The sequence below is a fragment of the Mastigoproctus giganteus genome, chromosome 11 (assembly GCF_048544385.1).
Source record: "Mastigoproctus giganteus isolate SK-2022 chromosome 11, ASM4854438v1, whole genome shotgun sequence".
In the NCBI taxonomy this organism is placed as follows: Eukaryota; Metazoa; Arthropoda; class Arachnida; order Uropygi; family Thelyphonidae; genus Mastigoproctus; species Mastigoproctus giganteus.
The window spans coordinates 88826858-88843869 of NC_143585.1; the positions used below are offsets into that span (position 1 = coordinate 88826858).

Here is a 17012-nt window from a genome sequence, read left to right on the forward strand (position 1 = left end):
CTGAGCATTCTGGTCAGGCAGTAGGAGTTTGAAACGTGCGTGTAACGAAAATATTACATCCTTCGCTGGGTTTGAGTCCATGTGAGCACTGTAGGCTTATAACATATGGAACACACTCGGTTTTTGTAGGACGTTTCTCTGATCCACTCTTTCTACACTTCCCTTCTTGAAACTTGGTAGGAAAGGCACAGAAACTGTCTCTTTTGTAGAAGGATCTTAAATCGAATGCTGTAGTTTTCATTTTTGTACATATTACGATGTCTCTCTCGTGGGCTGCCTTCCCCTTGATATTCACCCCTCCCCTTCCTTTAATAAGCTCAAAATATCGAAAGAAGCTAGGCCTAATTTATAAGCTCTGGGAAATTGGCACAAAGTTCATTTGGTAATCGTAATACACAACAACTCGGGCTGTGATGATTATTGAGTCACAGATCACCGGAAGTTTAAGATTCGTGTAACTTTTCTTCCTTCTTCAACAGTAATGGCAGTAGATTCGGAGCGAGATTAACTGGGCCTTTGATACTAGTAAAGTGAAGCCAAACAAAGGAATTCTGTCTTAAATAACCGGAACTTTGAGTCTAATCAGCAGCCCGACACACAAACGAATTCATTTGAGTTGGTTTTTTCCCGAAGCTCAACTTCCTTCGCATGACTGGTCACAGGAATATCGAATTTAGGGGTACAGCTGCATGGAGTTGGTTCGTCGGTAGATACACCCTTGCTGGAGAGAGCGTTCCTGTTTCTCCTTTGACGATTGAGAACTCCGGGTTGTAGGCCATGCCCACGTAGGTGTGCTTCGTTTCGGTAGACACGCTACTCTTCGAAGAAGGACCTCTTGGGGTTGGACTAGGACGACGACTCCTGCAGTAAAATAACAATCCGATCGCTGTGGCAAACACTATGGCTCCAGCTACGGATATTGCTGCGACGACTGGGAATGGGAGGCTGAAGGAGGAGGACGGGATGTTGTCATCTTGTGGGACAATTGCTAAAGAAGGAGAAAAAAAGCAAAAGAAATAATGATTATAGGATAATGAACATTCAAAGCGTATTAAGAACAAAAATATGTATCAGGATTAAGAGCAAAGGCTACAAAGCTCGATTTGTCTTTTAAATTCTAACAGCAATGGGGCATTTTCATACCCCATTTTCATAAATATTGTTTAAGAGTGGGAAGAGATCTTTTTTTACTTCTTGAAAAGGTCATGGAAGGTTTTTATATAGTCATTATAATGAACAATTATCAGGTGGATTTTCAAGTGGTAATTTAAAAAAAAAAAAAACACATTTCTTCACGATTTAATGTGTCAGAGGAGAAGTAAAGAATGGCTAGGACAAAATAAAATAAAGGCGATGTCAAAGACGTTTGGGAGCAGTCGCTCGCTAAAATGACCTCTTTGTATGCGAGTGGAAAATTGAAGATCAGTGGGGAAATCCGAGAAGGGAAAGTGATCTCGACTAGCCAAGATTCCTCAATGAGATGGGAATAAATCTTGAGGGGAACGCCATGACAGATACTAAGGGACGGATTCTACAGAGATTTAAGGATAAAACCGCGTTTAACTGAAAATGAACACATCGCTGCCCCTTCTAATAAAAGAGAATATCGAGTCTAATAAAAACAGATGCTGGGATACGATTAGAATGAAGTAAGAAAACTCTTCGTAATTTCTTACAGCTGATTCTCACACACGATCACTGTTTGCGTAGAAATGGAGATCGAATTAATTTAAAATAACACTTCTTCCCTTCTCACAGTGACAAACGACGGAATAGAGCATGCGTCAAGAACGAGCTGCCCCATTACCCCCAGAATCTTCGATGTATCAAAGTTTTTATTTTAAGCTTGCACTTACGGACTAGGACGGTAAGGAAGGCACTCCTGAAACTGTAACCCATAGTGTTTGCTTCCACACAAATGTATTTTCCAGAGTCTTCCAGGTTCACATCGTGGATCTCCAGTTTATTTAAGAAAGACCCGTCGGATCTCTCGGTAACTTCAGTGGACTTCAAAATGCGGAAGTACTCTCCTTGTACTTTGATGATGTCCAATTTTTCGGCTGGTGAATCTATCTCTTCTTCTTTGTCCACTCTCTTCAGCCACTGCAAACACAAAAATGAACCGAATTATCGCGTGATCATAAACTTATTAAATAGAATTAAAAAAGAAATTTTAAATAGAAGTATGATGTCTTTTTTATTTAAGGTAAGAGGCTACAATCACACGAGATATCAGAATAACCTAAAAAGAATCGCAGAGGGCAAAAGAGGAGAATGTCCCAATAACACTGCGACCATTTGCTGTCGAAGCTCATTCTAAAATCTAGTAAGAATCAAGGATTGTTTATGCCACTAGTAGAAAGCTCTTGAGTGAACTCTCATTGCTATCGATTTCATGACAAAGTTGGACGTAGTTTTGAGAACAGACTCCCCGAATTTAATAATCTCGTCCACTTGCACTAATTAGGACCAAGAAGATATATCTGCTTATATTCTTTATAATATAACTAAAATGAACTTCTTTCTACTTGCTCATTTTTTCCGAGAAGTGGCGTTATTGTATCCCATATAGCCAGCATAATAAAAGATAAGACTTTTCAATAAGCAACTTACTAAACACAAAGAGAGTTAAAAATCTCTCAACTCTCAAAACGGATTTTCATGAAATTTATATTTGGCCTTTTAGAAAGATTTGTTAGCATTCTAAATATCGGACTAATAGAAATTATTATTTTTTTGTCCATCCGTCCGTCTGCATGTAATAACTCTTCCCAGTGAATGGATTTTAAGATTTTATATTTCATTAAAATGACACCTATTGTTATTATTTTTGAATAAATATCACATGGGTGCTGCTGACATGCGCACATTATTAATGGATTTTAGCTGCAGAAGATGTCTATTAAATAAGACTGCCGGCAACCACCTATGATGGTGGCGCGTGTGCCCCACTAACCCCTTTCCCTCAAGAGTAAAGTTCGCAGCGAAAACGCTGCGAAGTTTAGTCTACGCGCGTCCCTAGACCTATCAAATTTTCGTGTACCCCTCGGTATCGCGAAGGGCGGTTTGTCTGTTGTGAGGGGAAAACCGGAGTCAATCCTGGTGAAAAACCTCACGACCACGGTTTGAGACCGCCAAACTCAATGCTGAATGCCCCTGGGAAAATTCCCACAAGGGTAGCAGCTGGAATCGAACCTCGATCAGCTATTCAGCAAGCCTGCAACGCTGCCACCGTGGTCCCGTACGCTATCGCTTTAATTTCAGTATTTCACATCAGTCACGTGACTGCTAAGCTTCCGATATAGATGTGAAAACATCTATAATAATTTGATATAGTTAAAACTTAACAGTATATTATATATATATTGAACAATGTAATGTATAGCCATCACTGATGATTCATGATAAACTAAATCTTGCTAGCGTTGTTATCGATCTATAATCTTTACGTAATTGATTTCGTTGTTATAAACGCATCCTGTAATGGAGTTAAAAAACCGCAATAACAGGTGTGGCAGCTTTGACAAGAATCTTATTTATTCATTACAGTTTTTTAATAGCCCCTTCCTGTCGATCGGATGCCTGACTCGTTTCGAGGTCACTCCCTTTTCTTTGTCGGTTCGTCCGTTGCTCAAGGCATTTCGTGCATGTCATTAATATTCGATCCACCCATTGTTCCAGATGCTTAATTTTGACACCAATATTAAATGCTACCATCTTTTAAGCACGTTTTTATTTTAGATTATCTCCGGCGGAATTTTCTTGTTTTTAAATATCGTTCTGGATGTAGCTTTTCAACTTGTTTATTGGGGAAACTGTAATTTTGTCCTATTAAGCGATTTGCATAAATTATTTTATATTCATACAGTTTCTTCTAGGTCAGAGAGCGGATGACGTTGTACGTCATCCGCTCTCTTGACCGCATAACAACAAACGGGATATGTACGAAGAAAAAATTACTCTACATGTCTCTTTCAAAGTCCGAAGTATAAAATTTAATGAAAATCCGTCCACTGGAAGTCCATTGTTACATGCGGGCGGACGAACGGACACGATGATGACAGCAAGTGAATATTGTTTTTAGTTTAAAAAATGCCATGTCTCGAACATTACTTTAGTTTTTAGATTTATCCCTGCTATTTTTTACGCACTGTGCATTGCTAATGATGTATAATTTCCCGTTGAGTTATTATTAGTTTCATACCTGTACGTGAGGGGGTCCATCACTTCGGACCCTGCACTGGAACACTGCTGTGCCTCCATATTCCACTGTGGTATTTAAGGGGTGTGATCCTGTCATTTCTGGCTTCACACGGAGTCGATCTAGACACAAAGAAACAGAATGATGTCAAAGGAGCTCGTATCTCTTCATGAAGTATGTTCTTGGGGTGAGGGGAATCTCAAAGGGCAATTCTAAGTAAAAAAACGTCTAATCTACATTGTCATTGATTAATTTCGGTAAGAGGTGTATTTAAACATCTGAAAACAATTTTAAAAATTTTCTCAATATATTTGAAAGTATCATTAAGGTTTCAATGAAATGTATAAAAGAAATTTGGAAAATTACCAATTAATACACAACTGATTTAACAGTGGTGTGCACGCGAAAGGAGAAAGCTCGATCACTAAATGAAAACCCCATCAAACACTATTTTATTAGAGTTAAGCCGGTTCAGTTTATCGAATATCGGATACAAGGCCTAATAGTTTAACAGTAGCCGTAGGCAGAGGTGAAGGTGATTCTTGCACAACTTCTATTAAAATAAGTAGCGACCTGGACCGAGGGGTGTTGGGGGTTTCAAGGACGGATGGCAGTCATTGTGAAACAGGTGGGTATATGGGATGTGTTAGAGTAACTAAGAATAAGAATAGGTGCATGTATACCAATGCTAGAAGTATAGTAAATAAATTTGAAGTGTTGGTCAAGACATCAAAGACGGATATTGTTGGGATATCAGAGACGTTGTGTCACACAGATATAAGGAATGCCGAACTGGCATTCCTTATATTTATTAAGGAATTAATAAATTCCTTAATATTATTAAGGTTTGAAAATGGCAGAAGGTTATCAAATTGTAGCAAGATACTTAATGATTTTGCAATAACTGAGAGCAAAGTGGAAGAGAAATTGTTGAAGTTAAACGTAAGAAAAGCACCTGGGGTGGATGGGATCTATCCAGTTATATTAAAGGAGGCGGCAAAGCAACTAAGCAAACCCTTAGCCATAATTATGAGAGCATCCTTGGACTCAGGGGAGGTTCCCACTGACTGGAGATGTGCAAATGTGTCCCCAATTCACAAAGGGGGATCGAAGGGTGACACGAGTAATTACAGACCAGTTAGTTTAAATTCTGTTCCGGGTAAAATAATGGAGTCACTGGTTAAAGATGCATTGCAGGATCATCTAGACAAGACTGCAGCAATAATTCAGACACAGCATGGGTTTGTTAAGGGAAAATCTTGTCTGACAAATTTGATAGGATATTATGATGTGGTTACAAAGGAACTGGATGCAAAAAATAATTTTGATATCATATATTTGGATTTCAGGAAAGCTTTTGACACTGTTGCGCATGGAAGACTACTGTACAAATTGGAGCAGAATGGTATTAACGGTAAGTTGCTACAATGGATAAAAGGATGGTTAAGTGGGAGAAGACAGAGGGTGGTAATCAATGGGTGCTGCTCTTCGTGGACTAATGTTATTAGTGGGGTCCCAGAGGGTTCAGTGTTAGGTCCACTGTTGTTTTGTATATTTATCAATGATATTGATGAAGGTATATCAGGCTTAATGTCGAAGTTTGCAGATGATACAAAGGTTGGCAGGGTTGTTAATGACAGTAATGGCAGTGTGCTACTGCAACAGGATCTAGATAATTTGGGCAGATGGGCTAAGAAGTGGCAACTGAAGTTTAACCTTGACAAATGCAAAGTACTGCATATGGGTAGAAGTAACCCCTGAGAAACGTACCAACTGTGTGGTACTACACTTAAGGTGGTAGAAAATGAAAAAGACCTGGGGGTAATTGTGCAGGCAGATATGAAGTTTTCTGAGCAATGCAGACAGGCTGCCAGGGCAGGTCATGGGGTTTTGTCAATGATATATAGGAATTTTGCTAGCAGGGAAAAGGAGGTGATTATCCCTCTGTATAAGGTAACGGTCAGGCCACGCGTTGAGTACTGCGTACAGGTCTCGAGGCCTCATTTTAGGAAGGATGTAGATTTGCTTGAGCGTGCACAGAGAAGGGCAACAAGATTGGTGAGGGGAATGAAGGGATCCTCTTACCAAGAAAGGCTTAAGTTCTGCAAATTGCAATGGCTGGAGACTAGGCACCTGCGCGGTGATCTGATTGAGGTGTATAAGGCCTTGAATGGGGTGAGCACGCTGAATTCTGATGGGATCCTTCCACTTGTTCAGATTACGAATCTAAGGGGGCATAAATTCAAATTAAGAAAGGACAGATGTAGAATAGATGTGCGGAAATTTGCCTTTAGCCAGCGGGTGGTTAATTGCTGGGACAAACTTCCATCTGTCGTTGTGGAAGTTGATAGGTTGAATAAATTTAAGGAGGAACTGGACAGGCATTTGGAGGGAATGGTGGGATTTTTTTTTTTTGTTGGCTGATGATGCATAAGCTCATACATTTGCTTTCTTGCATCACATGCCACTACTATATGATACATCAAAAGTTATGTAATGTCACAACCGACTTCATTAGAACAAAAGGGTTCAAGCCCGTGACTACTGAATACGGTGCTGTTTCTTGTATTCTATCTATCTTGTGAACTCCTCTGACCGTTTGGTCGTCCCGGAGTATAAACAGAAAATTTATTATTTATTTATTTAAAATAGTAGCTTTTGGGAAAGGTTTCCCTTCATCAGTTTAGAGTACGGTTTACTGACTATATATATATATATACTGGAAGACTGAGTATGATCATAAAATCACAACACCGGTGATGCAGCATTACGCATGCGTAATGTACGCCAGCACTCATCGCGCTGTAGAATGGCAGACTCCATAATGGGGTGTACATGAACTCCCCTAGTGAGATTGCAACCAGAGGTGAACGGGGCTCTTGCCTTAAGTTAAAAGCTGAAAGGGGCGCTATTTTTTATTCTTGGCTCAGCACAGCCCTGATTGCAACTAACAATGTTGAGCGCTGGTGGTAATCACTTGAGTAGTGGCATAGTATTTAGATTCAGGCGGCACCGGTGGTTTCCCACATATGTACTCTGTGATGAAATGCAGAACTACTGCACAACCAGAAAAAAGTGTAATGTCTGGTTAGTGTAGTATTGTGCTTTGTTCTGTTGTTGTGTCTACTGGGACGCCACGTTGACTGCCACAACCACTGGGAGGTGAGCCACGCTGCCTCTGCCAGGGTTGCCTGAGCTTCCTGACAGAAGCCATAAAAAAAAAGATAAGAGAACATATGGGGGAAGTAAGAGAAGAAGAGGTCAAATGTGGGGAACAGTTGTTGGAGTGGACCAAAGAGGGAAGGCAGTCCACTCTAAGGAAGAGGATGGAGAAGGAAGTTGAAAATTACAGGAGCAGGTGCTCCTGTGAGTATCCTGCACCCAGGGTAAATTGCATTATCCTATCGCAGGGGTGGCACGTTATTCTGTTCTGCCCTGAGTTCCGCAAGTCTTGTTCTTCTACAATTGAAAACAGCCTGGGCGTAGCGTGTTAAGGCTACTGGTATGTGGCCCCTTCTTGAAGTAAAGTTGACTCCTGATTGCGGGGGTTTCCTTGAATCTCTGTGAGAAATTGAAGTCTGGCGTTGTTGTAAGTGAGACACTCGCACATAAGGTGTTCCCAGGACTCCTCTTCACCAGTGGCAATATGGGTGATTTTCAGGAATTCATCTAAAATCATATTCCATAACAGGGGTCCTAGGACAGAGCCCCGCGGGCACCGCCCCCTGTGGATTTGTCTGGTTAGCTTCCTATACGGTGCATGTACTTGGATCGTTCTCTGTGTTAGGTAACTCCTGATTGTGTTATACAGGTTTAGAGGCACTCTAGCCCGCTGGGCCCGCTCTGCAGAAAAGGAGGAACAGTTGTTTTCACCTTGGAAATGATAGAACGTAATTTCCTATCAGGAACTGGTACACGCCGTATGTGGTAAGAGCGTAATATTCTAGCAAGGTGCGCCGGATAGTAGGGATAAACTCATTGTAGGGAAGAATTGATCGAGTGACAAAATCGCGGGCTTGAAACTCACACATATCCAGAACACCAGGAGGATAACCGCAATTGGAAAGCTCTAAATCCTCCAATTGCCTATCCGGAACTGGAATGCGTGGATTAAACCAAGTACGGGCTGCACTCGGACGTTGTAAAGTATGTACCCACACATTGGACCAGAACGTCCAGGAAAGAAAGAAAGAAAGAGTATTGTTTGTTCCTAGCTCAGTTGGGCGAAATAGAATTGAGATACTGATCCCCGAGGGACAACCGCAAAGACATTGATACCGGAGGGCGATGGGAAAAATACACGACCTTCAAGTTGTGCTTTGGATCTAACGAAACAAAGTTGTTAAACATGACCGTGCTACCAGTCAAACACAAATGTCATCAATAGAGAACGACGTAGTATCACCATCCAACAGCTGCTACACTGGGAGACAACATCAAAGGAAACCATGACCTCAGTAATAGTTAGTCCTTCCTACGAGGGGTGGTAACAGTCTCGCAATCTATTTGGATACTCTTATGTGGGTGTGTTACAACAAGAACATACCAGGTTTATGGATCTTTGGGGTTCGTAGCTTCGTGCGATTTTCGCCAGATACGCACCCTCCCGTCCGCTCGAAATAACTGGAAACGGGACTCATCGGACCAGGAGACCCCCCCCCACAATCATCCAAGGTCCATTGCCCATGTTCTTTTGCCCAGTTGAGGCGTAGAATCCTGTGCCGTGGTGTTAGCAATGGGGTAGAAAGAGGGACCCTTTCTATTCCATTGCTAACTAGCCGATGTAGGGCCCTCGCCCCGGAAAGCTGCTATTTTGTTCCTTTATTTTAACGCTTCACTGACAACCAGTTGTTGTGGTGGTAAGTAACCAACACATTTATTATGTACTTCAATTTTAGAACACAGAGAGGTGTATTAATAAATTTCCGTTTCTTAACTGATGAAATAAATTTTAATTTATTTAAAAACTTCAAACTATCCTTGTAAGTGTAGTAGACTATATCCTGTTTGGATGCCATAACTCACTTACCAATGACCACAATGTTGAAGAATGCGCTGATGGAACCAATCCCGTTGTATACCAAGCAGCTGTAGTTCCCTGTATCGGATGTCTGTAAGTTCTGGAGGTAAAGAGTAAACCGGCCCTTTTTAGAATTATCTGGCAGCGGTTTACCATTCTTCATCCACGTAATCTGCGGCCTTGGAGTGGCTTCAGCGATGCATTTGAAGAGGATTGAGCCACCAATGGGACGTTGCACAACGGGAGTTGTAAATTTGGTCACGTGGGTGAAGCGAGGTTTTCCTGTACATAAAATAGAACGTTGCCATCTCAATTAAGTATAAAATCGCAAAATTTTAAGAGCTCTGCAACTGAGTGCGTTCTATTCCTACCAAACTAATTTTAATAGAGTATGTGGGGGTTTGGCAGAAATACATTTTTAACTTACCCATTTGCGTTTCTGGGTCATGCAAATCAACGTTGGCAGGGTACATGTTGCTGTGATCGGGATCTGCGATTCCGTCGTAATCCTCATCCGTGGAACTGTCGGAATTTATAGTGTCCGGACTACCTGAAATTGTATCTTCGAGTCAACTAAAATTCAAAACATAAATGTTTCTCTTATTGTTATGTGCAACTAAATGTACATCGGCCAGAAATGCAAATCCTAGATATAAAACACTACTGGTAAATGTATTGTTTGAATTTATAATCATTTTTCAGCAGCGCGGAATAATTTATTATCTTAATTGATCGAAATGACTGTAAGCGTAGGGCCTAAAATTTGTTTGTAATGTTTTGTTGGAAAGCCAAACAGGAAGAGGAACAACTGCGGTTATTTCTTCTTAGAATTCCTTTTCTCCCACTAGGAGAAAGTCTTGAAACGGATTCTCGACAAATTCTTATCTAAAGAATGCATGGACCACACTTCCTCCAGCAGCAGGGAAAGGAACCACTATCATGGTGAACGCTCTATAACCTCAAAGATATTGACGTACTGCGCTGAGGTATAGAGACCAGACCCTAAAACCCTATGAGTCTGTTCATGTTTTACTTATGACTATCAGAGACGATTTTACAGATTTATGCATTATTGTCCAGAATGTGTAACAAAGTTAAAGGTTTCTGCAAGTTGGATAGAGAACAAAAACCGAATTTCCCGATACTTGAGTGTGGAGGACATTCCATTAGGATATGTTTGAACTGACAGAAACTGAACTCTGAATGGAAAAAAACTCTAAAACAAAAAAGGGTCTTCTCAGTTCCGACAAGGAGGACCTGGTTTCATTCTTGCACGTTAGTATACTGTTTATTTTTGCGTGGATCCTTCGATCGGTTTGCTAGAAAACATCCTAGTTTCAGGGAGAAAAGTCCATGCAGCTGGATACTGGACGAGTCGACCACGTAGAAACCAACCGTGTTGGTTTCTACGTGGTCGACTCGTCCAACACGGGCACTTACAAACCAACCAAACGCTCCTCGGAAATATGAATTAAAAATTGAATCATCCGTACAATGGCCTTAGCGTTGCTCCTAGTAATTTATATTTTATCATCACATTCGGAGAAATGTCGGCCGGCGTTATATCCTGGCGAGAAGCACAATGGTTGTGATTACTGCCTCTCCACAACTTGTAAAAAAGGACTTGGTTCGAATCCTTCAGAGTGTGAAGAATTTTTATGACTTATTTATGAAAAGGGGCCGAGTTAATCAGTCTCGAACGAAAGTTATAAGGTTTTTTTTTTTTTCCTCCTCGGTAATTCGAACTACTCATACAGCAAACTGGCAACGGCATTGACTCAACACGCTGTAGCCTCATTGCCTTCAAGGAACAAGAGAGAACACAGCCTGCATGCTACTATTTTCCGAGAGATTCCAAGATAAATGACATTTGGGCAGATTCGCTAATAAGCACGTTGAACTGCAGGATTTCCTTGCAACTGTTAACGAATGATTGCCAGAAGTAAACAAGAGCTTGGATTTCTCAGTCGTACGACTTCGTACCGAAGCTTCCTCAAATTTGTTGACTCCACCGGCATTTTCTACTCCATTTTGTATCCCATAGGATTCTCTGAATAACACTTTATTACCGTGTCTTGATGCTTCCATCGCTTTTACCAATCATTTAGCCATTAATAACCAGATCAATGAACTGAAGAGATATTAGCTGACTACTCGTTAGCAGATGTAGCGTTCAGTAAGCAATCTTTCGTGTTAACTCATTAGTTAAATCGATGAAATTGGATTGCACGAGGAGACTATCTTTATTTGAGAACGTTATAGGTGCAGAGGAACCTCATTCTGGCGAGAGAAAAATGCATTCAATGAATATGTGGGCATCATCTTGGTCAAGTTGCACACTGCTCGGAATTATTGCTTTGGCCATTTTATTTTTATTTTGATCTTTTAATGAGCTATAATTGTGGATTTGTCAGAGAAAGAAATTAAAGACGACATATTATTTCTAGTTATGCATAAGGTTTCAGTAGATTAAGGTATCATTTAGAACCGCCTTGCTATGCTTGAGTTCAGCAGTTATGAATATATAGGTAGGCAAGCAAGACTTGGTGTACGATGATGGAGTCTCTCGACATTCCTAAGGTCTCAATTTAGGATTATGATATGCAGATGGCCATGCCAAAGTTAAACCCACGGCTGGAGAGACCGCATATTTTGACAATAGACTTCCGAAAACTCAACTCCAATGTTTCCTGAGAATAACCCTTTCATCGAGTAGTAAAGCATAATAGTGTCATGCTCGAAGAAACCAGTCTCTGGAGGACAATTAATTCAAATGGAGCAACGAATTGTGATATACGCAGTTGCTGTATCAGATGAAAGAACATGGTTGCCGTGGCATTATCCAGGATGTCGCATCCTAGATAACGCTGTTGTTCTGGTTTTTTGGAAGTATGACATACTGATGGAGTTCTATCAGTTCATATCTCCGATCTAAGCTTAAAAAAATGTGGGACGAGTATAATTGGAAATCCATGTTTGTCCATGACTAAAATCCCTTGCCGAATTAAAAAAAAAACTGCTTTGAATAGGTGAAACGAGTTCCGTGAAGACTGTGCCATCTTATGGGCTAAATGAGGGCCTACACCGGATTAAGATGCAAGCTGTAAACAGTCTGATTAAAAGACTCATGCCCACCTAATTTAGGTTCAAATGGTAAATATAAAAGGAAATGTCATTAAATTAAGCATTTCACTATTTTTTGCATTCTAGTTATAAACATAGCAACAAATCTAAAATAAAAACTTCCCTTATAGTTAGCATCCGTAACGCTTTGGTTCGACTCCTTACTAGATGGTAGGAATTTTTATGAGCTTCTTTTTACGTCATGGCTAAGTTCTTTGGTCCCAGGCGAGAACTGAATAGTTTTTATCTCCTAAAATCAACCGCAAAATACTGATGCCTTATGGCTTTAGCTGTAATCGCCCTTAACACATTGAATTTGTAGGTTTTAAGACGACTAAACACTTGAACTGGATCAAGATGATATGCACTGAATTATGGCCACTGTTCGCAATGATAACAGCTACTATTCTCCTAAGTATTGACTCCAGTAGGGGTCGGTTGCGTGTCCATACGCCTCCCTTCCCGTCCCAAAGCATCCCATAGGTGTTCAATTAAAATGAGGTCAGGCGGATTTGGAGGCCAATCAAGATATCTTTACAGTGCGGTCCCGATGATAAGGCGCACTGTCTGGGAAAAATGCAACATAGCAGGGTGCACATGGTCTCCTAAAATATTCTCACAGTGGCGCAATAGCGTTTAATCTAGTTATTATGCAGGCAAGCCATAGGAGATGCTTAGTCTCAAAGCGAGATTGGACACATCTGGTTGTACGTATTGGAGCATTATCATCGTTTGTGGGAAACAATGTTTGCACCATAGGATGAATCTAATAATTCAGAATATCAAGGTAATCATGGGCAGTAATTTGCCCATTCAGGGTGATGATAGGAACTAAAGAATACGAAGATATTGCTGCTCAAACCATTGTTAATCCTCCTCCATGTTTGACGGTTGGCACATGACAAGCCAGATGGCATTCGCCAAATTCAAACAGATCCCTAATGTTAGAATGATGATTCGTCTAATAATATGACCTTTCCAATCATTAAGTTTCATTTTTTACGCTCCTTACACCACTGCATCCTCTTTCAAGCATTAAATTCAGTTTTATGAACTTTTCGCCGATCTGTTTTACTAGAAGCGGGATTCAGAGACTGACATTAAGTTCTGCAGTTTTTTTGGGGCAGTAGGTTGTATTACGAATTATTGCATCAAAGAAACATTAAAAAAAAAAAAAAAAAAAGAAACATTGATCCAAGGACTTACTTAAAACGACTAGTGTAATGTTCACATCGACTCTCCCGAATCCATTAACAGCTCTACACACGTACAGACCAGTATCTTCTGGAACAGCCGATTTGATTCTGAGGGTGCCGCTAGTTATAGCCACGCGGTATCTATCTTCCCCGAAAGAAACCAACGGTTCCCTTTCTCTGTACCATTCGAACAGCAGAGTATCAGGATCGGCCTGGACAGGACAGGGCAGCTGGACATTGGTTCCTTCTGGCACTATCCTTTCCAGATCATGCGCATTAGGCATGAGTCGTGGAGGACCTGCAAAAGAAAGAGACGAATGAAGATTAAAATTCTCTGGATCAATCTCTCGCTCACCTTTATTCATTTTAACTTAAATATAAAAGTTCACGAAATATAATTTTTGAATCCAAAGGATGATTGCAGCGCATGGACCAGAAGCGCTACAATTTTTTCATTTTCCGAATTATATTCCAATAGAAACACACGCAGACAAGCAATCAACTTTTGTCGATATCTCCGAGGGTAAACGATCATCTTTCCATTGTGCTAAGCCGTCGTGTCCCAACAGTACAAAATAGCATTTCCTCCCATCATTTGCTTCTCCACGTCCGATATCATTTACAAATAATTACCTTCGGCTCTTTAAAGGGACATCACCAAAAACCGGAGGTTCTAAATGTTCCACCATAGCTGGATAAAAATTTGCCGACGAAATTTTTCATCTCACGTTTATGCAAATCAGTTCATCGCGACAACTCCCCCCCTCCCCCTCTCCTTGTACGGTCGTTTATTTAACTGTGACAGCCTCTCAACCTCCTCTGACACTTGAGATGCACAAAAAACTAATGGAGATAAATGACTCCTCAACGATCTCTTACAAAAGAAACCCCGTACTTTCCCCTATCCTTCCCTCCCTCGCGCGCACACCACCTACCCTACAATGATGACGCTAACAGACGATACCGTCCCGCGAGCAAAAACACACACACATTCTGTGTGCCCAATGGCTCGAAGAGGCTGACACGAATGTCAGAAAATCTAATGACATCCGCTCCTGGGTAGATAAATATGTCAGATGCAACGTTGTTGGTGTCAACACGGTCTCGCGCAAGACAACGAAGATAACTCACTGTATCCTTTGCATCTCTTTGTTTGTTTACAGTGGAAACGAAGTTTACTAAACAGTGGATGTCGCACAAATCGAAATATAATAGAAAAGGTGTCGCTGCCGGCGGGTTCATCTAAAAGAAGGGATGAGCAGCAGCTTATATAAAAGAAACGTGTGGAAGGGAGGGCACCGTTGTCTCTTTTATCTAAAGAGAAAGTACGCGCTGCTTTTACCCCTTATCTATGGAAAAGAAAGGTATCTCTTGTTCTACAACAACCTGCGCTTTGATCTGGCGATTATCAGTAGAACCCTTGTCCGGATATTCTTTGTGACAGTAACGACTGATAAGCAGCAAATTTATGCTCTTTCCCGACCCAGCACACGATGGAACCTGTTTGTGGTTTAGGAACGTATCGGGTTTTATCTAGGACTCTTTATTTATGAAGATAAAACTGATTTGTCGCAATTTTTAATGTTAAAAACACCAGAAATTTCTACGTACAAAAAAAAGAGACAAGGCCATTGAAAATAAGTATTTTAGAAGAAGGGCATTTGCTTCGGTTAAATTTATGACCTTTTTTCAGAAGTTAATTGAGTTAGTTGGTCTCACGCAAGGGCCGCGTGTTGTTCTTCCGGTAAACAGACAAATTAACTAGAGAATTTATGCAACTTACATACACAATATACTGAGGCCTCGTAGCCTTAGTTTCTTTGGCACTTAACACACTAGTGCATTTCTACACTGCCTTCCACTTTATTAGGAGACTATGCGTTAACAGCAACCAACCATTGCCGACCAAATCCAGAAGCGAAGGCTTAGATGGTTTGGCCACGTATGTAGAATGGGCACGAACAAAATACCATCCACACTCCTTTGGAGACAACGACCCACCCAATGGAGCATCCAACGGACACGGCGCCTAGGAAAACGTGGGCCAAGCAAGTGGAAAATGACTTGAAGAGCCGACGTCTCGACCTTAACCAGGCCAGGACTGACGCCATGGATCCTAAAGTATGGAAGAACATCACAGAGTAAGTCCGAAACCCTGCGGCACCTACAGCAGCATACTGGTTGCGTGGCCAACCGCCTCCCCCAGCTGCCAGCTAAAGACCAAGAAGAAGAAGAAGAAGAAGAAGAATAGCGCCTCTGGCTGGAAACACCGTTTTGACACGACAATGGCATCGAATCAATAAGGTATTGAAAACAAAAAAGAACAATGGCCCATTTTAGTTCATCTCACAGATGCTCGATGGTATTGAACTCTGTCCAGGAAAAATACTGGAACTCCTCCTCGTGTTCCTGAAACCATTCTCTTTCACACATTTGGCATGTCATCTTCAAACCTGACCATAGGCGCAAAAATGAAACACTTCTGGACATATCCGATCCGCAACAAGGTTCAGATAGACTTTGTTCTAACGTTCATCGCCCTCCAGCCGGATCAAGGGGCAGAGGACATAAGACAAAAACATCCACCCAGCCTATACTGTCGACAAATAACAGGATGGTTTCATCGTCTCGTGTGATCCTCCATATTGGTACGGTAAAACATCAATCGGAACTCACTGGGCCACGTGGCATGCCTCTAGTGCTGTGTCCACCCTTTGTATTCCCGGTATAAAAGCAGCCGAATTTTCTTTTCATGCTTTGAGCATAAAGACCATTACATTAACGCTTAGAAGCATGGAATTGTGTTTATTTGTAATAATTCAAGTATCGCTTGCTTTTAGACTCTCTGTAGCCATTTAATAGGGGAGAAGATGTTTTTTGAAAGTAGTGCAACTCTGTGAAGGCAAAGTTTGTTCCTATATGAGCTTAAAAAATAGGTATTAATAGAATGCCTGTAGTTATTTTAGTGTAACCTTGCTTTTTACAATATCAGATACAGTTTCTTTTTTTCACTCTATCCTCACAGATGCGGGGAAGCACACCAGAATAACTTCTCTAACAGCTTTTTATTCATTTCTAGAAGCGATCTGACAATCACGTGGTATCTGCCCCAGTTTAAAATGCACTGGTGTGTGGAATCTGGTTCAATGTCCGCCACTGTTCTCAAAAGGAGGTGAAGTTCTGAGAAATATACTGAGATCTAACGCTACCGACAGGAAAGTCCAGTAAAAGGGGGAATTCTAATCTCCTACTCATGCGTGGATGACAAACAAGAAAAGTATACGTTGTCTCCAAGAGAAGTGGGGATGCCGAGAACCCAAAGGACGCTTAAAGGAGGATCAAAATAAATAATAACATTGCCACAAACCTAAAAGATCTTATCGGTTGCATGCTACTAGTGCCCGAGGACAGGGGTGCATGAAACCGCACTAAGAATTGATGATCTGCATGGTCGTGTAATCTAAAGTCCTTG

General features: G+C 41.1%; 1 protein-coding gene across 1 annotated transcript in view; it reads right to left on the reverse strand.

The window, feature by feature from the left end:
• Nucleotides 1–228: 228 nt before the first annotated feature.
• Nucleotides 229–17012, reverse strand: part of LOC150078236 (fibroblast growth factor receptor-like 1) — a 40985-nt gene continuing 24201 nt past the window's right edge. Inside the window, exons 3-8 of the mRNA XM_090384305.1 lie at nucleotides 13551–13838; nucleotides 9649–9771; nucleotides 9231–9503; nucleotides 4205–4323; nucleotides 1857–2103; nucleotides 229–988 (exon numbers count right to left, since the gene is read on the reverse strand). Of these exons, the coding sequence (XP_090240431.1) occupies nucleotides 657–988; nucleotides 1857–2103; nucleotides 4205–4323; nucleotides 9231–9503; nucleotides 9649–9771; nucleotides 13551–13838 (1382 nt within the window). The 3' untranslated portion in view covers nucleotides 229–656. The remainder of the gene's footprint in view (nucleotides 989–1856; nucleotides 2104–4204; nucleotides 4324–9230; nucleotides 9504–9648; nucleotides 9772–13550; nucleotides 13839–17012) is intronic.